This window comes from Ictidomys tridecemlineatus, unplaced genomic scaffold, assembly GCF_052094955.1.
Source record: "Ictidomys tridecemlineatus isolate mIctTri1 unplaced genomic scaffold, mIctTri1.hap1 Scaffold_623, whole genome shotgun sequence".
NCBI lineage: Eukaryota > Metazoa > Chordata > Mammalia > Rodentia > Sciuridae > Ictidomys > Ictidomys tridecemlineatus.
In genome coordinates, this window is record NW_027524288.1 from 176979 (window position 1) to 204667 (window position 27689).

General features: G+C 33.6%; 1 protein-coding gene across 4 annotated transcripts in view; it reads left to right on the plus strand.

The window, feature by feature from the left end:
* The window catches only part of LOC144374220 (uncharacterized), a 58405-nt gene that overhangs the window by 1805 nt on the left and 28911 nt on the right, over positions 1–27689 (plus strand). For all 4 annotated transcript variants that reach the window (XM_078037145.1, XM_078037148.1, XM_078037149.1 and 1 more), the window contains exons 2-8: positions 1118–1151; positions 4418–4484; positions 6738–6795; positions 6891–7036; positions 20224–20307; positions 20479–20551; positions 22619–22692. In XM_078037145.1, coding sequence (XP_077893271.1) covers positions 1118–1151; positions 4418–4484; positions 6738–6795; positions 6891–7036; positions 20224–20307; positions 20479–20551; positions 22619–22692 — 536 coding nt within the window. The remainder of the gene's footprint in view (positions 1–1117; positions 1152–4417; positions 4485–6737; positions 6796–6890; positions 7037–20223; positions 20308–20478; positions 20552–22618; positions 22693–27689) is intronic.

Consider the following 27689-nt stretch of genomic DNA (forward strand, 5'->3'; position numbering starts at 1 on the left):
ATTTATCAGAGACTCATGAAGATGTGAAGGAGTAATTTAAAAAAAATTAAATCCAGGGTTTATGCATGCTATGCAAGCACAATACCACTGATCTTTATCCCCAACCTTCTTTATCAGTAGATTTTCTGCCATGGTAAATACGAAGACAATCATATTGCCTTTTGTTTTGTTTCTTATCTTACATGAAGTGGAAAATGATTTTTTTTCTCCTACCAGGAGTTGGCACATTCTGTAAGCTCAAGTAACTTAATAATTGTATTTAAATACTTTTTCATATCAGCTATTACTCCTTGGCAACTTGCTGCTAACTCCCTGGTGCTTCTTTTTAAACTTCTCTATGAGAATGATATAGTTGTTATGACTATATCAAGTGATAAATATATGATATGGTGTCTAGCCCAGACATGGTGTCTAGTCCAGATCATGTTTGAGCTCTCAAGGGTATCATCTTTCTAGTGGTAAGGCCTTGTTTGCACTACACACAAGAAAGTAGCTGGAACTAAGAGATTAGTATCTTCATTAGAACATCATTAGTGAGGGTAAGTATATTGATTTCTACTGAGCTCTTCTCAACTTTAAGCTATAATATCTTTGTAAGCATACCAGTCCCTGGTCTGTTGCCCAATTTTTGCCATGCCCCAAAGGATGCTTCCTACACATCTAGCTTCCTTATGAAAGAGTATTTCATTATAAATTTCATGTCATAACAAAATAATCATACTCTCTTATAATTGTTCTTAACTGCTTTTAGTCCAGAAAACTCATGAGATTTGTTTGATATTGTCAGCTTAATACTACCAATTCAACTAATGATAATTTCTGTCAGTTTTACATCTTTCCCATTAGAATTATGATCATGGGACATAGTATTTTACATTTTAATATCAAATTATGATGAATCTCATTCTTTGTCCTTGCACTAGATAAATACAGAGAAGGGGATATAAGAGTTCTTAATGCACCAATTATCTATCATCAGTATCATGAATATTTATTCTAGAATCATCTCCATGTATGACCCCAAAGAAATACTTCATCACAAAGCATCAGTCATATACTTTTAACATTTTATATTTTATACAATTTATTAAATATGCATTTTATCTTTATTTAATAGGGAGTGAAAGTTCTACAGAAGACTCCCTAACAGGGTAAGATAAATTTTAAAAATTTATATGTTAACTATATTCAGGAATAAAAATTTAAAAAAAAAACTACTATTTCTGAATGCTTTTGTCTGGACTAGACAACATATTAGATATTTATCACTTGATAGAGTCCTAACAATATATTTGAAAGTATTTGTGTTATTATAACACATTATTTACTAATTAAGCAACTGTCATTCAGAGTTGTTTCCTAAATAGCCCGTGATCCTTTCATTAACAATAGCTGGTCTGAGACTGACAGTCAGCCTGTCTGGCTGACAATGCCATTTTCCTGCCCCACTGCCTAGGCTTCTATGCAGCCTACACTCAAGATACATGTATGATATGAGGAAAAGTGCATGGAGTACTGCATACATGGTATACATTAAGGGTGTCTGAGTGGAAAACCTGGTGCTAGGTGTGCCAGTGGAAAACCACTTACCCTGTAGGCACAGCCCTGGGTGTGAGGCTGTGTGTTGCAGTCCCTGCGTTTGCTCCATGGACTGCTCCTCAATTGGTCGCTGTAAGAACAGTTAGCAAGAAATTGTATTGGTGGCTGCCTATAATCTGCCTAGCTACTACCTGAGTATATATACATGGTATCTGCACAATAAAATCAGACCTGCTTCCTGGTTTGTCTGGAGGTCTTGATTAGTTACTCCATAGCCACATTGTCCTCTACCATGTTCTTTGGACCTCCTTGCTGGACAAAAGGGAGCCCATGCAGTATCAGATCAATTCAGAAAGTCATAGGTACTTATGTGTTATTTCTGACTATATTTTAACTGAGAAACCTGCTTATCCAAGAGTTTCTTCTGATAGACAGTTTTTCTGCTAACCAGTACCCTTTTTTTACATCAAAAATTTTAGGGAAAATCTTACATAGTTGTGGTTATAAGACAATGGGTTTTTCATAAGAAAGATTAGGCAAGGAAGAGAGGAATTATTTTACTAGATGTGAAGAATAACTATGTGTAGAATAGTATACATAAATTAATTTGAGTATCAATTTAGAGGTTATTTTAATTGATTTTTGTTAATTCTCCTAATTTGATGGTTCTTCAATTTGTTTGTTCTATAAAGACTTTTTTTTAGCTTTTTTTCTATGCCTTTAATCTTTTCTTGAATTTTTTCCTTTCTTTTCTACTCTTTTGTTGTTTATTTTGATATTTTTCAAAACATTTTTCATCTAAAAACTCATTTTTTCCCTTATAGAGCCAATAAAAAGCAGAAATAAGTTAAAGATTTAAGACATTCTAGCAACTAACCCAAGTATTCTATAATCCTTCAAAATGCTTTTAAAATACTGGCCAAGTGGTGGTTATGATGATGAACTTGAAACTTGAAAGATATTAAGAAGACTTTTCTGATACAAAACATGGAAGCAATGAGCTTTGAACTCAGGTTCCCTAATTTTAAACCAGTCCTCTTCCTTATTATCATTATTTTTTTCTTTAATGTATTTTTATTTGGTGCTGAGGATTCAACCCAAGTGCCTCATGCATGCCACGCAAGCGCGCTACCACTTGAGCCACATCCTAAGCCCCTATTATCATTCTTTAGTTGAATGGGGGAGCAAATTTAGGAACCTAAGTGAAGAAGTTAAAAATGGAATTAAGAAGTGAATTCAGTAGTAGAGAATCATAATGGAACTAACAGAGGAAGGGCAAATTTGAAAAACAATGGCACTGTGATGGGTAGGAATGAGAATTTTGGAAAAGTGATCAGAATATTGAAATTTATGACCAATTTGATAAAGACAAAACAAAGATTAATGACACAGGATATTGGGAGCTATCTAAAAAGGCATATTAAGTAGGAGGTCAAAGAGCATCCTGAATAAGTCATCAATTTCTTGTTTGTTTAATTGGAGTAACTGACAAACTTCAAGGTTTTTGATGAAAGAGGTTTAAATAATTTGAGCCACTGGGCAGAGTCTCCAGAGCACTTTGGAATGTGAGGGTGGCTTAGAAACAATCAAGCACCAGGGGACTTGAAGTTGCTAACCTACATGGATCTATGGCACAGAGCAGATGTCCACCTTTCACCTTTTTTCCCAACTCATTGATGACTTCCTATGCACATGAAGGTTAGGGCTCAGGAATGACTGGTTGGCAAAGCCATCATAGAGCTTCAGTTGGGTACTTGTTAACATGCTTATGCTGACACCAGTGACTGAGACACCATTTAGGAACATGGAAAATGAGCTCCAATATTGTGTCAATTGTGCCCAGCCATCTCTCAGGTATCTACATCTTCAAAGGATGTAGATTTAAAGGTTGGATACTACCACTAAGTCCTAAAGAAGAGGGATCTGAGAGTGTATACCCATAGGAAGGAAGATATTTAGGCTGTACTTAGGAGAACAGAGGTATGACTTTGAGTACTCTACTTTTCTGGCAATCTTTTCTCTTGATCATTTGAGTGCCCATGAAAATTTTGAAGTGCTTGATAGTTTATATGGATCTAAATGAGGCAAGACCTATATAGGAAAAAGAATTATATTTTATATTTCACTCTGTATGGCAAAAGTATTTCCAATAACAAATATATTTACATTCTTTGACTTGTGCACATTCAACTTTCAAACAATTCAAATATTTCAGGGAACTCCCTGTGCTGTTTGTGGATAAAAGGAAGCAGGGGCTGGGGATGTGGCTCAAGTGGTAGCATGCTAGCCTGGCATGCGTGAGGCCCAGGTTCAATCCTCAGCACCACATACCAACAAAGATGTTGTGTCCGCTGAGAACTTAAAAATAAATATTAAAAATTCTCTCTCTCTCTCCTCTCTCACTCTCTCTTTTTTTTAAAAAAAGGAAGCAATGGGCTCTTTTTAGTAGATAGTATCCATGTTGAAGAACCCAGCTTACTCTTTGATAGAAAAGATACAGGAAAGTATTTTTCTACTTTATCTTGGGTTATTAGAGACTGTTTCTGTTCAAGAAACAAAAATTATTTTGCCCATTAATTTGATTTTCAGTTCAGCTTTCACCACAGGCCAGTTTGTAAAGATAAATTATTCTCAGGTTCTGCCAAACTGTTGTTTGTCACTTTTTGAAAAGAAACTAAAAGATCCTTCAATGAATATTTCATAGACAGGAAAAATTGGAGGCAGAAATAAATAAATAAATTTTGTTTAAGAGAAGTCATACTGTTATTACTATATCATCAAGAAATATCATTTGATATAATTAAACATTCACCAAAGTTTGTTTTTTTGAAAAACTGGACTTATACATTTTTTGTTGTTGTTTATTTTTACTCTAAAGATGTTCTGATAAACCTGGCCCTAGTCATTCTATGCCGGATGAGGGCGGCAATCAATCTGATACCAAGGTAAAGTACTCTTTTGTGAAGTTAATTTTCTTGTTCCAAAATTTGTTTTTGGACATGTCTATTCTTAATGTTCTGCAGTGACCTCCCTGTCATTTATTTGAAAATTGTTCAGAAGAAATTATTTCATAGAATTATGGTGATTTCTTTTTATTAATACATTTTTGTAAATACTTAAATACTTCAGGGCATTGGGGGCTGGAAAACACACAAACAGAAAAGTTACATTAGGAAAATCCTTCCAACTGCAGAAGAAATGTAAAATTTTGTAAGATTCATTTGAATAAATATACTTTACTATGACTTTTAAATCATACAGGAATTTTATGATATTTATACCTAAATAAAGATTTAAGCATTGAATTACTTTTCCTAGTAATCATGGAATTTCCCTGGAGCCATTAATTTGAAGCTATAAAGCATATTGTGTATGTACATTGTGTATACTTATTTCTCTGGGACACTGTATGTTTTAGGATCATATTCTTCTTAGGAGAACTTTTTCCCTATTTATATTCTTGATTCTTTATTTATACTAAAATAATATTAGAAATGTGGCAATATAGAAATTTAGAATCTGTTTCTTAATGCTTGCATTACAAAGGGATTGCATCATGTTTTCTGAATCTCTCCACTGAGTGCTTTTAAACTCATGATCTAAATAAAATAGATATTTTGTGCAAGATAATAACCAGTTCTTGAAGCACAGCATCTTAATGACTATGTGGTAAAACTTTAGTTTTAGAACTTCTTTGCCTTGTAGTGTATTAAAATATCCACTCAAAGATCTTATATAACATTTTGAGACATATCTTTACTTAGTTATTTACATATTCATTTCAAATCTCTTCTATCATCATGAACTATTGGAGGTTAGGAAACATATCTCCCGGAGTAACTAGAATAAAAGGAATATTTTTAATGTTTTTGACATGAATAAAAATGACCCAAAAATAGATTTATAGATAATGAATTATCCTAAGTAATATAATATGCATGGTAGAGCTAATAATCAAATCTATTGAATTTCTACAAATATGGCTTAAATTTATGTTCTTCTTTAGTGCTTAGGTTGTAAAAGTTCAGGTGAGTTATCGTGAATTAATGTCAAAAAAGGAACAATTCTTTACAATTAAGAATTGTAATTCTTTACAATTAAGAAAAATGCCATAAATAGGAAAGTTGCAACCAGAATATCTCCTGTAGAGTCTCAACCCATGTGTGATTAAGTATCAAGTTCCACATTTTTCTTTTTCTTCAGAAGTAATATTACAGGTTTCAGATAGTGGTTTATAACCATTTAAGTCACAGTTATTATATTCTAATAAAATGTAATGCTTTATTATAGAATTATTAACAAAAACAAGCATAATATAATACTATTGAGTCTTAAACATTAGTATGAATAAAAATCTTTATTATATTTAATCGTAACCACTCAATTCCTTTCTTTTTCTTTATTGACTTAAACTCAGAGTCAATTGACTAGTCATGTCTTCTATTTTTGTTTCTTTCTCCTTTCTTTCCTAGTAAAAATGTTTTAGTCCTAGAAAACATTTATTTAGTGTTTGTTCTTTCAGCCATCTTTGTTTCATGGTCGGTTTTATTTTAATCTCCTGGCTTAGAAACTGTGTGACTTTCAGCCATCAATCATTGCCCCAAATATTATTCTTGTCATTATTCTTCTCTTTCTTAGAAGGAGCACCATTTATATAATCATTTATCTTCAGCTGTTTGACTCACAGGATTGAAGCAACTTAGGTTGTTTGTGATTCCAACCCCTCTTATTCATAAGATATTCAGATAGCATGTTTTTCCACCAAGAGGTAGTTCATATCAATGTAAATCATGAAAACCCATTCCAAATATTACATGTAATTACTTTATATTTCTTAAATTGTTATTTTTTTAAAAGTACTCTAAACTGCTACACATGGCTGCAATTTTTATCCTAGATTATTTGGGTTAAGAAAATAGTCAAATGGATTTCAGTATTTTTGTAATAATCAATTGGAGGTAAGGGGAGTAATATTTAGGAGCTCTCTCTACCATCTCTCATAGTCCTCATCCCATGAGAAGATGTAGGTTAGTAAATGGCAGCATTAGGGTTTGAGTATACATCCACTGACTCAGAAACCTGTGTTCTTACTGTTGTATCATGGAGCAATGGCCAATATTATGTAATTATCAATTTTTGCCAATGTAATTATCAATTTTGGTGCTTGCTACACCCAAAGCTTTTTTTTTCCTTTCTAGAATATTGCAAGAGAAAAAGAAGAATTATGTAAAGATTTTCAACAGTCCAGTAAAGATGGTAAGCTATTTGAAGACTGCTTCTTCTTATGCTGTTCATTAATTTGAAATGACAGACATTTTCATATACTATTTACTTTGTTTTTACTGTCATAGAAGCAATATCTGACACAGGAACACGAGAAAATAAAACCTTGTTTGACAACAGTGGTACTGAGTGTCAAAAGGAAGATGAAGATGAAGACAATCTTGTACAATTTATCAGTATAAAGACCCCTTTCTTTTCAGCAACTGACTCAAAGGTGAGGTGTTTTTAAACCTCTTTTTCCCATGTCTTCTTACATATCATCTTCCATATGCACATAATAATGACATACATCCCAGAGGTAAACATAAGGCTACAAAGTCATAAGGATAGCAACAGGCAGAGTAGATATGCAGGATTAACATTTATGGAACTTGGTGGGAGTGAGCAATCCTTAGGAATGCCATTATGGATGGAAAGAATTAGAAAAAAAAGCATAATCCCCCACTTATGTATGGGTGTACCTGGAAGGAGAGCCCCCTTATCTAAGGAAAGCCCAAGGAATGTATCCCAGAGCTACCAGGCTAAACCAAAATTCCAGGAAATATATTTGATAGTTAAAAAAAATAAGAATGTGTCCTTGACAGTGTTCCACACATAGGATAATCATTTATCAAACATGTCATGGCAACAAAGAAAGGCTGGGACTGCCATTGCTTGGGAGGGTTCCCACTGCAGTCATACCGATTTGAATTATCTACCAGCTAGAGGACAGAGTGACCCAACACACCTTTTGGGGATTCTAAGGTATCTGAAAGCTGGGAATCTTTCAAAAGAAACAATGACCAAGAGATTTTGTTGTATACGTTGTGTAGTTTTATTGAAATTAAAGAAAAAGGCAAAAAAAAGTAAAAATTGAAGAAAAAGAAAATAAGCCAAAAGAACAGCTCGATGAATACGAAGCTGAGAATGAGGGATGCATAGGAAGAAATTATTTAAGGGCGAGATATATCCAGATTGAATAAAAGTCAAGATGAAAGAAGTTAAAAATATAACAGAAATAGTGAATTTAAGGACAGCAGGAGCTCTATATTATTAATTATGATAGAAACTAGATTCTTCTGAAAAACTTAGTTGATTTTAATGAAGATCTTGAAGAAAATATAATCCTCATTTCTTTTAAACTTAAGGAGTTTGTAGTTCCGATGTGGATAGAAGTGGGAGTGGAGTCATTGAAGGACTTTCTGGGTGTGAATATAAGCTCATAAGGATTGGAAGGAGCCAGTCAATGAATGCTTAGGAGGAGGCCATTCTGGATAGGGAGTGCAGTGGGTCATTTTACTCCTAATATCCTGAAATGACCAGAGAGGTGGTGTGGGATCACTATCAGCATAATCATTTTGTGATTATAACATGTAGAAAAAATCATGAAAATAAGTGCTTGGCATATATTATATGCTTAGTAAAACAAAATTATTTTCATTGTGTTCTCACTGAAGCTTGGAATTTTAAAATTTAACACTAACGAATTATAGACAAGATGATTAAGATGGTATTTTTTTGTAATTGATGCACATGAAGTACCTAAATGACTTATTTGTACATGCATATTACATTTTGGCCAATTTCACTCCAAAATACTTACCATTTCTTCCTTCCTATGCCCAACTCCTTTCTCTCTATACTGATTGTCTTTCCCAGTGAAAATATCTCCTTCTTTAGTTTCACCATAGGAGAGAAAATGTCATGCTTTTTCTTTTGCATCTGACTTATTGTTCTTCACATGATGCTTTCTAGGTCCATCATTTTTTTAAGAATGACACAATATCACTTTTTTATGGATAAAAAATACACCTGTGTGTATATATACCACATTTCCTTTTTCTATTTTTTTTTTACTTTTTTAAAAAATTGATTTTAAAAAAATAAATGAGAGCAGAATGCATTACAATTTTTATTATACATATACAGCATAATTTTTCATATCTCTGGTTGTATACAAAGTATATTCACACCAATTCATGTCTTCATACATGTCCATCACATTTCACCATCCTTGCTAACTGCTGCTTCCTTCCATCCCCTCCCACCCTCTGCCCTATCTAGAGTTTGTTGGTTCCTCCCATGCTCCCCCTCCCTACCCAACTATAAATAAGCCTCCATATATCAGAGAAAACATTTGGAATTGTTTTTTGGATTGGCTAACTTCACTTAGCTTTATCCTCTCCAACATCATCCATTTACCTGCAAATGCCATGATTTTATCCTCTTTTATTGCTGGGTAATATTCCCTTGTGTATATATGCCACATTTTTTTTTATTCATTCATCTACTGAAGGGTATCTAGGTTGGTTTCACATTTTAGCTATTTTGAGTTATGCTGCTATAAACATTGATGTTGCTGTGTCCCTGTAATCTGCTGTTTTTAAGTCATTTGAGTATACACCAAGGAGAGGGATAGCTGGGTTAAATGATGGATCCATTCCCAGTTTTCCAAGGAATCTCCATACCCTAATCTTTATCATGTGTGATTAGGCCCCAACTTCCTTAATAAAAACTCGTGTAGTGCAAGAATTAAAATTAAGAATCAATAAAAATAAATCAATAAAATAAATCAATAAAACTAAAAAGTTTCTTCTCAGCAAAAGAAACAATCTATGAGGTGAATAGATATCCTAAATATTGGGAGCAAATTTTACTCTTCACACATTTTCTTTATTTATCTGTTGAGAAACACCTAGACTGATCCTATATCTTGTCTATTATAAATAGTCTCTTAAAAACATGGGTGTATACAGAATCTCTTGAGTATGCTGACTTTAATTGTTTCAACAAATACTGAGGACTGGTGTAGTTGAATCATACAGCAGTTCTAGTTTTACTTGTTTTTTGAATAACCTCCATAATGATTTACCTAGGGGATATAGTACTTTACGTTCCCACCAAAAATTTATAAGTGTTTTTTCTCCCCACAACCTCCCCAGTATTTATTATTTGCTTTCTGACTGGTGTAAGATGAAATCTCAATGCTGTTTTGATTTACCTTTCATATGGTGTTGGAGATTTGTACCTCTTTTTCTAAGAACTATTTTTTCCTTTTATTTGCCCACTTGTTGAATGGGAAATTTGTGTGTCAGGTGTTAAGAATTTTGAGTTTTTTATTCAGGATATTAGTCCTCTGTTAGAAGAATAACTGGCAAAGACTTTCTCCCATCTGAAGACCATCTCTTTATACTGCAGTTGTTTGACTAGCCTTGCAGAAGATTTTTTGATTTCATGCAGGCCCACTCATCTATTGTTGCTGTTATTTCCTGAGCCATTCAAGAAGTCAGTGCCTATGCCTATTTCCTAAAATGTTGTTATAATTTTCTGTACTTTTTTAGTTGCAAAGCTTTTGGTCTTATATCTCTTTGATTCCTTTTAAATTGTCTCTTGTACAATGTTAGAGATAGGGATCTAGTTTTATACTTATTGCTTGTTCACCCACAATCATTTTCTAAAGAATCTTTCTATTCTTCAGTTTATGTTTTTGGTACTATTGTCATAAATGAGATGACTGTAGTTGTGTAGATTTGTCTCTGTGTCTTTTATTCTATTTCATTTTGTATAGGACTGTCTTTATGCCAGTACCATGCTGTTTTCCTTACTATGGCTCTGGATTACGTTTTGAAATTGGGCATTGTGGTGTCTCAATCATTGGTTTTATTCCTCATTCACTTTAGCTAATATGGGTCTTTTCTTCTTTCATGTGTATTAGTAATACTTTTTCCAGTTGTGCAAAGCTATTATTTAAGTTTTTATATAAGTTACATGGAATCTGTAGATTATTCTTGGTAATGTGATCACTTTTACAGTATGAATTCTGTCTTCCTATGTATATGTGATAACTTGTTAGCTTCTAGTTTCTTCTTCAGTATTTTTTTTCAATATTTTTAAATTTTTGTTGACGAGGTCTTTCACCTCCTTGGTTAGATTTATTCCTAGGTATTTATTAAGCTATTTAAATGAGTTGTTATACTGATTACATTCCCATCAGGTTTGCTATTGCTATTGAAAACCTTATTATTTTTTTTTTTTGTATAATGACTTTGTATACTGTTACTCTGCTAACTTTGTTCATCCTTTTTGATGTCCAGATAATTGCTGCTGAAAGTCATTTATTTCAAATCTGGAAATAGGTACTCTTCTTTGTTTTTGGCTTCCATTTCCATGTGTTTTCATTTTCTATCCTTTTACTTTTATTGTCTGAATGTATTTTCCAGTCAAGCATACTCCTACAGAATAGTAGATTCATTTTTTTATTAATTCAACATTTCTTATATTTTGGATAGGTCTTATAATTGGAGAATTAGTGTTAATATACAGATGAGTGCTGCTTTCTTTTTTTATTTCTAATATAGATTTTGCTTCTAACTTAAATTTGCTTAACTATTGTATGCTTTCCTATGCTGTCTTTGTGGATTTTAATCTCATGTGTGGAATTTTTCTTTGAGCATCTTGTGAAAAACTGGCTTGATTGACATGATGTTTTAGTTTATTTTTGTCTTGGAAGGTCTTTATTTCATCTTTGAATTTGAAGGATAACTCTGAGGCATATCGCCATCTAGGCTGGCAATATTTCACTTTCAGGACTTAAAATATGTCATTGCAGGTGCTCCTAGCCTTTAGATTTATACCGGTGCCTTATCATTTATAGGTGTCTTGTTTTTTCTCTCTTTGCTCTTAGTTTTGGCATTTTAAGTAAAATATAAATGCAGAATTCCTCTTTTGTTTATATCTATTTAGACTCTAAATGTCTCCTGTGTTTTGATGTTCACCATGTTTCCATGATGAAAGAAATTTTCTCTGAAAAGTTCACTGAATAATAATATAAGTTCATTGAATAAGTGTTCTCTGTTATTCATCTCTGTCTGCAGTACTTAAGCACAATCTGAGACTTGACTTTGGTCATTTTTTTCAATATTTATTTCTTTTAGTTGTACACATACCTTTGTTTTTTTATGTATTTATTTTTATTTAGTGTTGAGGATCAAACAGAGGCCCTTGCACCTGCTAGGCAAGCACTCTACTGCTGAGCCACAACCCCAGCCCCTTGATCATTTTTTTATTAGACTTTTATGGTTATACATAGTCGTTAGGTTCATCCCAATAAACTCATATATGTATGGAAAATAATTTCAATTCATAATGTCCCCTTTTCCCTTTAATTCTCCCTTCTCTCTCCAATTCTCTTTCCTCTATTCTATTAGATTTCCTTGTGCTGGCCTACGAATTTGCATTTAATTGGTCCTTTATTTAATCTTATCCTCCCCATCTCTTTCCTTTAATTTACTCTTGATTTTGCAAGACAACATCTGACATTTGAGTTTTTGAGTTTGGCTAATTTTACTCAGTACTATATTCTCCATTTCCATCCATTTCTCAATAAATACTATAATTTCATTCTTTAAAATGGCTGAATAGAACTTCATTTTGTGTGAGTGTGTGTGTGTGTGTGTGTGTGTGTATATATATATATATGTATATATATATATATATATATATACATACATATGTGTGTGTGTGTGTGTGTGTGTGTGTGTGTGTCTTACCATGTCTTAACCTCTTCATGTATTGATGGGCATCTGTGTTGATTCCATATTTCAGGTATTGTGAATTGTATTGCTATTAATATTGATGTGGCTATGTTTCTGTAGTATACTGATTATAGATCTTTTGGGAAAATACCCAGGAATGAGATAGCTGGGCCATATCATGGGATGCATCCCTAGTTTTATTGAGGAATCTCCAATCTTTTTTTTTCAGAGTGGTTTATTAGTCTGTAGTACAAGTGTTCCTTTCTCCCCCTATTCTTGCCAGAATTTATAGCTCTTTGGATTCTTGATTATTGCCATTCTGAGTGGAGTGAGATGAAATCTTAATGTAGTTTGCATTGCCTTGATTGCTAGAGATATTAAACATCTATTCATAATTTATTGGCCTTTTATATTTTTCTATAGAGAAGTTTCAGTTTAGTTCTTTTGCCTATTTATTGGTTTTGCTATTTGTTTTTGTGGAGTTAAGATTTTTGAATTATTTCTATATTGTGGATGTTATTCTCCTATTGGAGGAGCAGATTTCCAAGATTTAATCCCATTTGTAGTTCTCTCTTCATGCTTTTGTTTACTTAGCAGTGCAGAAGCTTTTTATTTGAAGCCACTTATTGATTTTGGTTTCATTTTTTGTGCTCTGTGGCTCTTGTAAATGAAGATGGTGTCAGTACCTCTATGATGGAGTGATGCTCCTATGTTTTCTTCCAGCCATTGTAAGGTTTCTAGTCTAATTCCTACATCTTTGATCCATTTCAATTTGAGTTTTGTGCAGGGTGAATAATAGAGTTCTAATTTCATTTTTTCTACATACAGCTATCCCATTTTCCCAGCATCAAGATATATTTTTGTCATCTTTCCCATATATCAGACCATATAGGTTTGTGAGTTTTTCTTTGTGTCTTCTATTCCATTGGTCTTCATACCTCTTTCGGTGCCAATACCATGCTGCTTTTACTACTACAACTCTGTAGTATAATTTTATATTTGGTATTGTGATGCCTCCTGCTTCACTATTCTTGTTTATTATTACTTTGGCTATTTTGGGACTCTTCTTACAAATGAATTCAAGAATTGTTTTTCTTCTAATTCTGTGAAGAACGTCATTGATGTTTTGTTGGAGATTGTATTAAATCTATATATTGCTTTTGGTAATATGACCATATTGACAATATTAATGCTGATTATCCAAGAACATGTGATGTCTTTTCATCTTCTAAGGTCCTCTTTAATTTTTCTTAAGTGTTCTATAATTTTCATTGTAGAGCTATAACACTCCTTTAGGTTAATTTAAAAGTATGGTTTTTTAAATTTTATTTGAGGTTGTTGCAAATGGGATAGTTTTTCTATTTTCTTCCTTTATTGAATCCCCATAGGAGTATAGGAAAGCTATTCATTTGATCTTGTATCAGGCTACTTTGTTAAATTCATATATATGCTCTAGAATTCTTCTGGTGGAATATTTTGGACCTATAGATATAGGATCATAATGTGAGCATAGGATCATATTGTCAGTAACAGAGATAGTTTGACTTCTTCTTTTCCTATTTATAACCATTTGAGTTCCTTTTCTTGCCTGATTGCTTTGATAATGTTTCAAGGAGTATATTGAATAGGAGTGGTGGGAGGGGACAGCTTTGTCTTGTTCCTGAATTTAGTGGAAGTGCTTTTAGTTTTACATCATTTGCTATGATGTTGGTTTTGGGTTTGTCATAATGGCTTTTATGATGTTGAGGTAAGTTTCTTCAATCCACAGCTTCTTCCTCATTTATATTATGGGTGTTGGATTTTATTGAAGATCTCTTATGTGGCTATTGAGATGATCATGTGATTTTTTTGTTGTTCTGCTTAAGTAAAGAATCAGTTATTGGTTCATGTAGTTTTACCAGGCTTGCATTCCTGAAATGAAACTCAGTTGATCATGTGGTAGTATGTTCTTGATATGTTTTTGAATTTGGTTTGCTGATATATTATTTAGAATTTTTCCATCTATGTTCATCAGTGATATTGGTCTATAGTTTTCTTCTCTTGATCATCTTTGGTTTTTGCTTTAAAGTTACATATACTAGCCTCATAAAAAGTATTAGGGTTGTCCCCTTTCTTAAGATTTCATGGAATACCTTGAGAAAAACTGATATTATTTCATCTGTAAACTTCTTATAGAGGTCAGCTGTGAATCCATCACATCTAGGGCTTTTCTTTTTTGGAATGCTTTTAATTGCTGATTCAATTTCATTACTTGATATTGTTCTGCTTAGGATTTCTTTATCTGGTTCAATATGGGCGGTTATATGTGTTTAGAAACTTGTGCATATTTTCCAGGTTTACTATTTGATTGGAGTATAAATTTACAAAATAGTCTCTGATATCCTTTGGATTTAGACTGTGTGGTGATGTTTCCCTTTACCTCTGATTTTTGTCAGTTTGCTTCTTTTTAGTCTTTCTTTTGATTAGTTTGGCTATGGGTTTGGTGATTTTGTTTTGTTTATTTGCGAATGTATTTTTAATAGTCTTAATATATATTTAGTTTTCAATTAACCTATACTTTTGTATGCAGTGCTGAGAATCAAACCCAGTGCCCCACACACTAGGCAAGCACTCTACCACTGAGACACAACCCTAGCCCCTCCAATTTTGATATAGGCTCCAGTGCTATAAATTTGCCTCTTAGAAATGCTTCCATACTTCTCCAGAGATTTTGATATGTTGTGTCTCTCTATTTGTTTGTTTCTAAAAATTTCTTGATTTATGTTGTCATTTCTTCTTTTATCCCTTATTCATTTAAGTGAACATTGTTCATTTGGGATGAGTTTATATGGTTCTTAATATTTATATGTAGCTTCATTCCATTAGGAATTGATAGGATTCATTGGAATTGTCATTTTAAAATAATATTTGCTAAAATTTTATTTGTGGCATAGAATATGATCTATTTTATAGAAAGTTTCATGCACAGCTGAGAAGGTGTTAAATTCAGCTGTTTGGGGGTGCACTATTAGATGTCTGGTAAGTCTTTTTGATTTATAGTGTTGGTCAGGTTGGAGATATCCTTGTTGATTTTTTTATTTGGTGACATGTCTATTATAAACATGTATAGAAATCTACATGTTTGTGTTGAGATCTATGTGGAATTTAACATTGTGGTGTATTTTTTCCATATAATGGGGTGAATTGACATTTGGAGCATCAGTGTTTACTGTGGTTATATTTTTCTGTTACATTGTTTCCTTCACCAGGCTATAATGGCATTCTTTGTCTCATATTAATTTTTGCTTGGAATCTACTTTGTTAAATAGATTATATTTGTGAGTGAAATATATTTTTTGCTCTCCTTTTACCTTCAGCCTCTTTGCTTATGTGTCTCTTATAAACACATATAGGTGGATTTGTTTTTTGATCCATTCTAATAATCTGTGCTTTTAATTGGGGAGTTGTTAATATGAATATGTGTTTGTGTTTTCCTGCCTTTTTCCCTCTTTATTCTATGCTGTCATGATTGTCACTTAGTGAATTATTCTTCTGTTGAACTTCCTTGGTTTGCAGGCTTTGGGAAGTGTTCCTTTAGTTCCTGTGTATATAGTTTATGTTTGAGTATTCTTTGTAGTGTTGTTTTGGTACACATGAGTTCTTTTAGTTTATTTTTGTTGTGTAATGTTTTTATTTCCACCTTAAATTTGAAACTGAGCTTTCCTGGTATAGTAACCTTGTATGGCAGTTGTTTTCTTTTAGGCTTTGGAATGACTCACTTCAGGCCCTCCATAATTTTAGTGCCTCAGAGTGAAAACAGAAGTGAATCTTATTGGTCTGCCTCTAAATGTAACCTAATGTTTGTCTCTTGTGGCTTTTAGTATTTTTTTTCCTTTATGTTAGGTTAGGCATTTTGATTATGATGTGTCTCAAAGAGCTTCTCATGTGGCTGAGCCTATTTGGGTTCCTGTAAACCTCCTATATGTGTTTGTCCATCTCAGTCTTGGTATGGGATAAATTTTTTGTAAATATCTCATTGAAAATATTCTTTATGCCCATAGTTTCTATCTCCATGTTCTTATATTCTTTCCTAATGTTTCTTGTATATTCTGGTCATGCTGTATAATTATTTTCCCTTTACTACCTTCTATATATTCAAGATTATATAGCCTGTATTTAATGCCTGAAGTTCTGACTTCAAATTAAACTTCTATTTTCTACACCATCTGTTTTGTTAATAATACCTTCAAGTGAATTTGTAATTTGTGAATTGTATTTTATTTCTAGGATTTCTCCTTTTTTTGGTACTTCTATTTCATTATTACAATGGTCTTTCATCTCCTATAATGACTCTCTTACTTTCTTACTTAGATATCTAGTTCATTGAACATTTTGATAATCAGTTTTTATAATCACTCTCTGGGTTTTTGTCAAGCTCAATATAAGTGGGTTCCCTTAGTTGGGGGATTGTGGATTTTAGGGTGGGCTTTGATTGCCTGCTTTCTCATGTTTTCAGGGCTCTTGGTCTTGCACACCTTTGAAGTGGATTCTTATACCATTTTTTTGTGCATGTCCATTTGTGTGTAGTTATCTATCCATTCTAGGACCTGTCTCTATTTTTTGATGTATGAGTAAATAAATGCCAAGGGGTGTGACCTGAGTTTTCTCTCCAGTTTTTCCTCCTTGGGTCATTATTCGTGGTTTGGAGCTTTTTGTTTCCTCTCTTCTTTGAATTGGAGTAATAGATAAAATGTTTATTTCTAAATGCAGCAGAATCTCTAACCTGTGGGGTTTCATCTTGTTCTAGGTTTGCAATACCTCATAGAATGGGAAAAAATAAACTATAATAACAACTATTGGAAATAACAAACAGTATTGAAGTAAACACATAGATCCTACTATGATGTTTCCAACACTAACTGTCACTAGTAAACAGGAATGGTGTGTTCAGTGATTGGGAGCAGTAGTAAAAACAGTAACCATGAATTAGTACTTGATTTAAAGCAATTAGTGGAGGCAGAGTTATATAAACCATGTAGTTCTGAGCAATAGTAAATATACAGTAAATTAGAAGTGAAGGAAATGTGGTTGGGAAATTAGAACAGAGTACAATATCCACAAAGTGAACAAAGAGAATGTAGAACAGTAGCAGGTGATACTTATATTGAGGGAGGGAAATAATTAGAAGAAGCATGGTATTAAGAAAGGGGGAGATTGTTTGAATTCAGCTAATGGTAGGAGAAGATAATATTGAAAAACAAAGGAGTAAAGTAAGCACATTAAAATAATGGAAAATCCAACCAAAATATAAAGTACAATGAACCTTAACCTTCCCAAGACAATGTTTGAAAAAGATAACTACATTGAAAAAGGCTGAATATGAGAGAGAACAAGACAAATAGTGTATGTATATATGACCTTGAAATAATCAGGATAGCCACATTTCTTTCTTTCTCTTTGTCTTGTTCTCTCTCTCTCTCTGTATGTGTGTGTGTGTGTGTGTGTGTGTGTGTGTGTGTGTGTGTGAGAGAGAGAGAGAGAGAGAGAGAGAGAGAGAGAGAGAGAGAGAGAGAGTAGGGAAAAGAAAAATGTTAGAAAATATATAGGTATTTCAAAAAACTCGATATCTTATTTTAGATGGAGGGGACACTGAAGTAGTAGTAGTTAAAATACTTGCCTGGAATGTATAGTCAATATCTGTGTTCATTAGTTTTTATTACCATTATTCTTAAGTAAAGTACTAATAAAGAGAACAAGAATTGGGGGATTTTAATTCCTTCCCATTATTGTGTTGCTCTCTGATTTATGAGTTGCCATGGTCAAAGATTGAATCTTTTTGATATGAGACTCAGTTTGCATTTTCAGCACTAAAAGGTGGGGTGGGTTACTATGTACGATGGGTTTGTGTTTTGACCCTCCATACAAGATCTATGCACCCCCTGGGCACTGCTTCTTCAGCACATTCTGCAAGGGGAAATCTGCCCTATGGTGCTGTGTTGTGTTTAGCCCTCAGCTTTAATTGGGTTACCTTATTTGGAGTGGCTAGGTTGACCTGCCCCTAGGACTAGACTTTATCCAATTGCTTCTGTGGGTTTGGTTCTTAGGTGCCTCCCAAGACATCCAATTGTGGGGAAAGGGTGCTGTTCCTGCACTCACTTTTGCCCAGGAACTCAGCCATCCCAGGTATAGTTCCTTTGGATATTCCCATCACCAACTGCCACTTCCAGACCACCTCAGATGTTCATGTGAGCCACTGGACAGCAAGGCTTCCCTTCACCCTTCCAACTGCAGGCACAGTCACTCCATGCCCATTTCACTCACATAGGTCAGACTTTGCCTAGGCACCTGCAAATACTGTGGCTGTGTTTGTGTGTGTTTCTGATCTCTGGAGTTCTGCAGATGTCATGGCATGCATGCTGGCCCCTAAAGGATTCCTGCCTGAGCACTGCATGGCCAGTCAGGATAGAGCACTCACTTATTTCACACCCAATTGTAATTGTAAAAAAACCTGCAGGGTTTGCAATCTCCTAGTTTAAGTAAGTTCAGGCAATGTTTTGATCTCTGATTTCTCTATACCAAAACAAGTGGTGGGTCTGCTCAGGTGATCAGAAGCTACTATCAACAGTGGTGAGCTTTCTTCTTTATTTTCCTGTATCCAAACTTCCAATTCTCCAAGCTTCTCTGTTGCCTGATATTAAATCCCAGTGAAATCCCTTTTAAACCACCACACTGAAAAGCTGTATATCAGCTGCTTTGGTTTTATTGCCACAGAGTAGGCTAGAAAGCAGACTTCCCTATTCTGATATCTTGTAATTTCAAGTTGATCTTTTGACATTGCCAAGTTTCTTATTTTTACTAGTATCTGAAAGTTTACTAATGTACCATGTCTTCAAGCCTTAACATTCTTTTTTTCTTCCTGATATAGTACATTGGTGGTACTGTCTACTCAGATTTTTCTTTGATTTAATGAACTTATCATTTCCAAAAATTGTTTTCCAAGAAACTTTTATCTCATTACTATAATGTTCTTTCAAAATTTCTATTATCTTCATTAATTTATTTCTAAGTTTTCTTACTTAAATATTTTTACAATAAATTATTTCTTCAGCATGCTTGTCAATCTTGGTATGTGAATTGAGTTATTGGGAAATTTGGAACTTTTGATGGTTACTTATTATGTGGCTCTCTCATATTACTTATATTAGTATGTTGAGGATAATGCATGCACTTGGCTTGATTTCCCTTCTGCTATCCAATGTGGGTCATTTAACTGAGATTTCTTTTGTTGATATGTTCTGAGCAGAGGATATGTCTCATTTTCAAAGCTCCAACTCAACAAGAGAAAAGTGCTAGGATCATTCATTCAAAGAACCAAACTTGGAAGCAAAAAACATGTAAATTTATAACAAAAATATGTTTAAGATGATGTCTCTAAATTATCTAAGCAATGCGAAGTGGGAAATAATAATGTAAAATGCAAAAGAAAGGTATTAGTGATTCCAAAATTAATACAGAAATAGACAAAAAAAAGCAAAATAAATAAATAAATCAAAAAGTGGTGGAAGGGAAAATCTACAGAAGGAAAATGAGGGTGAAAAGTGAAAATGAGAAATGATGCAAATAAAAATGAGAGATACAAAAACAAGTACATAGAAAAACCCATTAAAACAATAGAAAGATTATATAAATTATACATATTAAAGCATAAATAATGAGGAAAAACTTTTTTTAAAAAAAACTACAAAAATCCAAAACCAACAACATTTCTTACACAGGAAATATTGATATAATTAAATGTAGAATTCTGATGTGATTAAAATGTAGAAATTTGTTTCCACAACTTCTGTCTTTAGAATTTTGGGTTTTCTGGCTAGCAACTACAGTTCTACTTATTTCTTCTGAATTCTAGTCTGAAAAGCCTGGAGTCTTTACTGTGCAGTACCCTCCTGTATGCCTACCAGGATGTGTTACAGGACCATTTTCAGAAGCAGAGGTAAATCACATTCAATATTGGCTTTGTGAACCTGGATATAGTGTAAGAGCTGCCCCCAAAGCATGGAGACTGTGGAATATTCTATACACTAAAACTCAACTTGAAATATTGCCAAATAATGCATGAAATACAATCAGTATTTACTTAATATATTTTTCCAAACTCATTTAGGCTTTCAAGGAAATAATTAATACTCCTACAAATCAATCAGTACCAATGAAAGAAGCAAAGACACTCAAATCAGGTAAATTTTGCAATACAATTTCTCTGTAAAGATGTATACGAAAACATTTGACATGCCAGCAGTCTGTATATTTTAATTCATTTAAAAACTTCATTGTATACTGGCTGAATATTTTGTATCTTCTATGTGTCTGGAAATATTCCCTCAATTCAAGTCTTCATCATCTTTATTTTGTGTTGTTGCCTTCTAATTATTCATCACCATTTATGCCTGTGCACCTCACATACATCCTGCTGGTGACATTTGTAGGTCATCTAGTTACAATGCAAATATAAACAAGAACCACTTCATACAACATGGGGTCCAAGTATTTTAAAGTTAACTAGAAATTTTTCATGATATAAATTCTGCCTGCATATATTTAACTCTTTCCTCTGTATTTTTAGTCATCTGTCATTACTCCTCATCAATCACCATAATTTTTTTTTAAAAAAATCAAATTGTATACTTTATTTATTTATTTATTTATTTATTTTTATGTGGTACTGAGGATTGAAACCAGTGCTTCCCACATGCCAGGCAAGTGCTTTACAACTGAGCCACAATCCCTGTCCCCAAACCCCATATTTTTTGACAAATAAAGATGCCATTGAATATTGTACTTTCCCTCTTGCAACTGTCTTTCCTGCCCTCTCCATTTCCTGTCCTGGCTACTTACATCACTACTTAATACAGAGCTCAGGCCCTAGCTGCAGAAAAGCTATCACATGTGAAGCCTTTTGTCCATACTGGCATGTACCAGGAGCTCAATCAAATATCTGGTCAAGTAAATAAGATTGGAGATAAAATTGTTCCTTCCAATCTAGGAGCAACTGGGTAATACCTATAAATGAAGAATTTACAGTATGAGTTGCAAAGAATCAGTAGAAAAATTGGTCAAGTACTAAAAAAGACCGAGGAAGGAAACACCAGCCTACATACATAGGAAAGTAATGTAGATTAATTCTACTATTCCTGCTCCCTCTTTTCTAATCTACTGAACTTCTAGTTTACTTCAATCCCTTGTTGTGTGTTAACATCCACATATCAGAGAGAACATCTGACTTTTGGGTTTTGGGGATTGGTTTATTCTGCTTAGGTCAATACAAGAATAACTCAAAAGAACAAGTAAAAAATATCAATCTATTTATAAGAAAAGAATCTCCTAGCAACTCAGGATTACAGACTTGGGCAAAGTATCTTCATAGGCACCAAGTTAGAGCACTATCCTATAATATTAGTCATGGTACTTTTGAGTAAAGTGAAATGAAACCATTAAATCTTATATTTAAATCTTAAATATTTTATTTTTTAGAACAGCTTCATTAAGTGTAATAGATATAAAATAAAGAGAAAACACAAGCCTATGTCATTAGTGAGAGTTAAGGAAGACTTCATATAGGACAGTGAGTCCCAAATGCAGAAAAGAAATTTGTTAGAATAAAAGAAAAAACATTTCATAGATAAGGGACAGGGCATTATTAACAAAGGTGTAATAATATCAGTCATTTTGGAAATCACCAGTAGTGAAAGAGGGGTTGTTTTAAAGCTACTTATTCTAAGGTAGAACATAGTGAACAGTATGAATTATCATGTTTCTGTGGAACTATAAATTTTGTTTCTGAGGACTTTGCATTTATCTTGAGTGGTGAATCTTTGAGATACTTGTGTGCATTGAACCTGGTAACATCTAGCCCAAGAGGTTTCTGAAATTTTGGGTTAGTATAGATATTTTTTTAGAGGAGTCAATATTAGCTGGGCATACTAAAGCATATCTTTAATCTATCCTATCTATAGGAGGATGGCATATTTCAAGCCAGCCTGAGCATTTTCCAGAAATGGTGTCTCCAAATAATATAAAAGACCTAGAAATGAAAGTCAGTTGCAGAATATTTGCCAAGCTTTGGGTTCAACCCCTCACAATCAGAACAAAAATTATAAGATAGTCACCTAAAAGTCAAAATTAATTTAAATGCATATTTGGGAGAATATAAATAGATTATTGTTAGAGATATTTATTTTTATTTTTCTAGAGGATCCCTCTTTATAACTCTCTAAGTCATTTAAGTATATCTATATATTTGTCAGCAAAACCATATTTACCTGTGACTCCGGAGGATGGGAGAAAAATTCTTGGTGGTACCCAAATCCAGCAGCCAAAGGTATGTAAACATTTAAGTTCCTGACTTCCTGTATTTTTCTTTGCTTTAATAATGAAGAATAGGCTAAATGAAATTACCTTTCAAATGAATGTTAGAATGGAAAGATCATTTATTATTTCATAAGCCAAAAGCATTCAAACTGGTTGTGAATCTACAAATAATTTAAGAATTCATGGTGTCTATAGATCAATTTTATGCTTGGGATTGAGGCAAAAAAATATTTTGTTTGTGCTTCTATTTTGATAATCTCCTTAAATGATCAACTAATAACTGGTTGAAATTAGGAACAAATTTAACAGCAAGGGCCACTGAATGCATTCATGCTAAAAGGTGGTCATTTTTTCTGACTGAAAATTTTAGTATTACCAGCCTGTAATATTGTGGTCAAAGATTTCATTGTGCCTTGTCTTCAGTGATTTTTTTTCAAAGTAGGAAACTGACTCATTAGAGGAAAACAGCTGCCTGAGCAATTAGGTAAGAGAGGAAATAAATAGGAAAGGAAGAAATCAAAATATCACTGTTTGTAGAAGACATGGTACTTGACCTAGGAGAGCCAACAAACTCCATGAAAAACTTCTAGAGATAATGAACAAATTTGGCAAAGTAGCAGGTTCCATAATGCACATGAAAAAAAATCAGTCCGCTTTTGCCGAAGTCTGGCTTGGCACAAATCAGGAGCCACTTGTCAAAAAGAAACTAACTTTATTTTTAGAACTACAAACGCCAAACAAAACAGCTCCAGGGAAAAACCCTCAGAGCCCAACTGCCACCACCGGCTTCCACACGCCTCTCTCCCCCACACCAGCCTTTTCCTCCCACAATCCTCCTCCTCTTGAGGCCGATTGGCTGGGTTGCGTGGGCAGAGCCAAAGAAGTCACCCAATGAGCAGCTCCGTGGAGGAGCCAATCAGCTAGATGTTGCTGGGGCAGCTGTGAGCCAATCATCAGCTGGCAGTCTGAAGGGCAGGGAAACAGCCCAATGAACATCACCGCAGAGGAGCCAATCAGCTAGATGTTGCTGGGGCAGTCTGAAGCTTGCTGGCAGCTGGAAGTTTGCTGGGGCCCCTTTGGCTGTGGCTCTCAACACGCTTTCCCATATACCAAAAATGAATCTTCTGAAAAAGCAATTAGAAAAACATTTTTTCACAATATCTTTAAAAGATACCTAGGTTGTTTCTTTTTTTAAAGTATGTTTATTTTAGTTGTTGATGGATTTAATTTAATTTATTTATTTATATGTGGTACTGAGAATTGAACCTAGTGCCTCACATATGCTAGGCAAGGGCTCTACCACAGACCCACAGCCTCAGCCCCTTAGGGATATTTCTAACCAAGGAAGTGAATGACTTCCACATGAAAATTGTGGAACACATTGAATCAAGTAATTGAAGAAGACTTCAAAAGATGGAAAGACCTTCCATATGTATGGATAAGTAGAATTAATATTATTAAAAGGCCCATACTACCAATAGAAATATACAGATTCAATGCAATCTCCATCAAAAATGCCAGTGATATTTTTCACAGAACTAGGAAACAATAGTTCTAAAATTGATTTGGAAGAATAATAAACCCAGAAGAGCCAAAGTAATTCAAAGACAAAACAGTGATGCTGGAGGTATTATAAAACCTGATTTCAAATTATACTACAGAGCTATAGTAACAAAGCTGCATGATACAGGCATGAAATAGACACCTAGATCTATGGTACAGAATAGAAGACATCTATTCTTTGTCACTTGTTCTTTGACAAAGATGCCAAAAACATACACTGGAGAAAAGAAAGCCTTTTTCACAAATGGTGCTGAGACAACTGGTTATCCATATATAGAAGAGTAAAATTAAATCCTTGTCTTACCTTGCACAAAAATCATTTCAAAGTTGATCAAAGACTTAGGAATTAGAACAGAACCTATGCAACTCCTAGAAGAAAACATTGGGCCAACACTCCAACATAAAGGCACAGGCAACTAAGACCACTAAAGCTCAGGAAATGATCCAAGAGTTTATCAATGGGATGGCATCCAACTTCTGCACAGAAAAGGAAACCAAGGGAATGCGAAGAGAGAAACTACAGAATGGGAGAAAATCTTGGCTAGGTATACTTCTGACAGAGCATTATCTAGAATAGATACACCAAAAAATATAATAACCCAATTCATAAATTGGCAAATGAACAGGCACTTCTCAAGAGAAGAAATAAAAATGGCCAACAAACATTTGAAAAAAAAATGTACATCATTAGCAATTAGGGAAATGCAAATCAAAGCACTGAAATTTTATTTTACACCAGTCAGAATGGCATCTATCATGAATAAAAAATAATAAACAATGCTGCAGAGGATGTGGAGGAAATGGAATACTTCACACTTTTGATGGGATTATAAATTATAAATTATAAATTATAAATCACTACAACAATTATGGAAATCAGTATGGAGGCTCTTCCAAAGATTAGGCTTAGAATCACCAATATACAGCTGTACCACTCCTTGGTTTTTCTTCTAAATTAAAAAAGTTATCATATTATGATAATACATGGATACCCATATTTATATCAGCACAGTTCACAATAGTTACACCATAGTAGCAGCCTAGGTGTCTGCCAATAGATGAATTGTTAAAGTAAATGTGATGGATATACACACAATGTAGTTTTATTCAGTCATCAAGAAAACTGAAATTATTTCATTTACAGTAAAATGGATGCAATGGAGACCATTATATTAGCAAAATAAGTCAATCTCAGAAGGCTGAGGGGCATTTTTTTATTTACATGAAGTAGCTAGAGAGAAAAAGGAAAAGAAAGGTGAAGGCTGATGTCATGAAAATCAAAGGGAGATTACTAGAGGAAAAAAACCAAGGAATGGAGGGGTGGGGATGAATGGGGCAATTCCTGGGGAGTGATATTGGGCAAATTATATTAGTACATTGTGTGCATTGTATGAATATGTAAGAACATATTCCATCAGTATATGTGACTATAATGCACCAGAAAAATGTGGAAGAAAGACAAAAAGAAAGAAAGAAGAATAGCCAGTCCCTTTTAAGGGGATTGCCTCCCAGGATGGGACATTTGCTGTTAGAGCACTAAAGATAACTTCCCAGTTTATTTCTGTACTATGTCAGAAATCACTAAAAATTATGAACCATGCTTTATCCAACCTCTTTTGTGGATATTAGAATGTAAAAGTGTGGGTGCAGTTATTGGGGAATTATAACATTTGGGAGGGGTGTTATTGTCCTGTTTTCCCTTATACTCAGTATTACTATCCGAAGGTTTATGCATGCATTTGGATGTATTTCTTCTTCATTGTTATATGTGGGTCTTTTTGGAGAACTGCTTTCTCTGTGCACTGGCCCTGGGCAAAGGCTATATCTCAGTGTCAAACCCTAAATGGGCATGACCAAAGAGGTAGGTTTACCCATCATCATCTCTTTCAGAGGAAAGAATAATAACCAGCAAGAGCAAGAAACTAGAAGGAAAATAAACTTCAACTAATAATTGAATGCTTATTTAAAAGCATCTCTAAGACTCCAATAACTAAAGAGAAGAAATGGGAAACCACAGACTGCATGGATGAAAAATAAGGCAACAGTGACAGTTAAATTAACTAAACTCAGAAAAATAGGTGAAAAAAGTGGTAAGATGGAGCAGAAAGGAAGAAATGAGGGGAAAATTAATAAAAATAAGATAATGGCATTAAAATGAGAACAAAAAGTGATATGGAGAGAAAAACCAAGAAATTAAAAGGAAAAAATGAGATAAGAAGAGCTGTTTTTCCTTTATTCCAATGATTCTGGGATGCCATATTGTTTCCTTGTGCTTTTAAATCTCTGGGCATCATGCAAAAGTATATTTTTTATTCTCCACATGTTTCTGGAGTTTTCTATTATTTTGATATCTAATTTCATTTCATTATGATATTAGGAGATGGAGGGCATTATCTTAATTTTTTGAATTTGCTATGACTTGTTTTGTGTCCTAGATATATGATTTACTGAACTGATGGTTCTATGTGCTGCTGAGTACAATGTGTATCTGCTATTGTCAGATAAAATATTCTGTACACATCTGTTAAATCTCTTCATTTTGAGGAAAAACAGAATTTGCGGAACTTTGGTGATATTTGTCCATATGATGTAGACATAGGTGAAAGTCCTGTATTGAAGTCAAGCCCACTTAGGACCTGTTACATTAGGTAGAATAAGTTTTTTGTTTTCTTTTTTAAATGACATTTTGTGTACTGTCATTCAGGCATGAATATATACTGTCATTTATCTTCTTATTGGATTGTTCCCTTTATCAATATTCATTTTTTTGACCTCCAGACAATTACTTCTTAAAGAATAAAATTTGAAATATGAGAATAGCTACTCTTATTTCCTTTGGCTTCCACTTGGATGTAATTTCATTTTCTATCCTTTCACTTTTATTCTATGAATGTCTTTACCAATCAGGCATACTTCTTGCAGAATAGTTGGATTATTTTTATTAATTCAACATTTCTTATATTTCATATGTCTTATAATTGAAGAATTTACTGAATTCTTTCATTTAATTTCTAATATAGGATTTGCTTTTAATTTAAATTTGCTTATCTACTGTATGCTTTCCCTTGCTCTTCTCGTGGATTTTAATCTAATGTATGGAATTTTCCTTTGAGCATCTTGTGAACACTGGCTTGATTGTCAAAATGTTTTAGTTCATTTTTGTCTTGGAAGGCCTTTATTTGATCTTTGAATCTGAAGGATAACTTCAATGCATATAGCCATGTAGGCTGGCAATATTTCACTTTTAGGGCTTGAAATATATCATTGCAGGTGCTCCAATCCTTTAGAGTTACACTGATGCCTTATCATTTATAAGCCAGTTGGTCCTTCTCCCTTGAATTTTAAAATCTCTCTTTGCTCTGAGTTTTGGAATTTCATCTGAAACACAGAATGGAGAGTTCCTTATTTGATTATGTCCATTGGGGATTCTAAATGCCTCTTGTG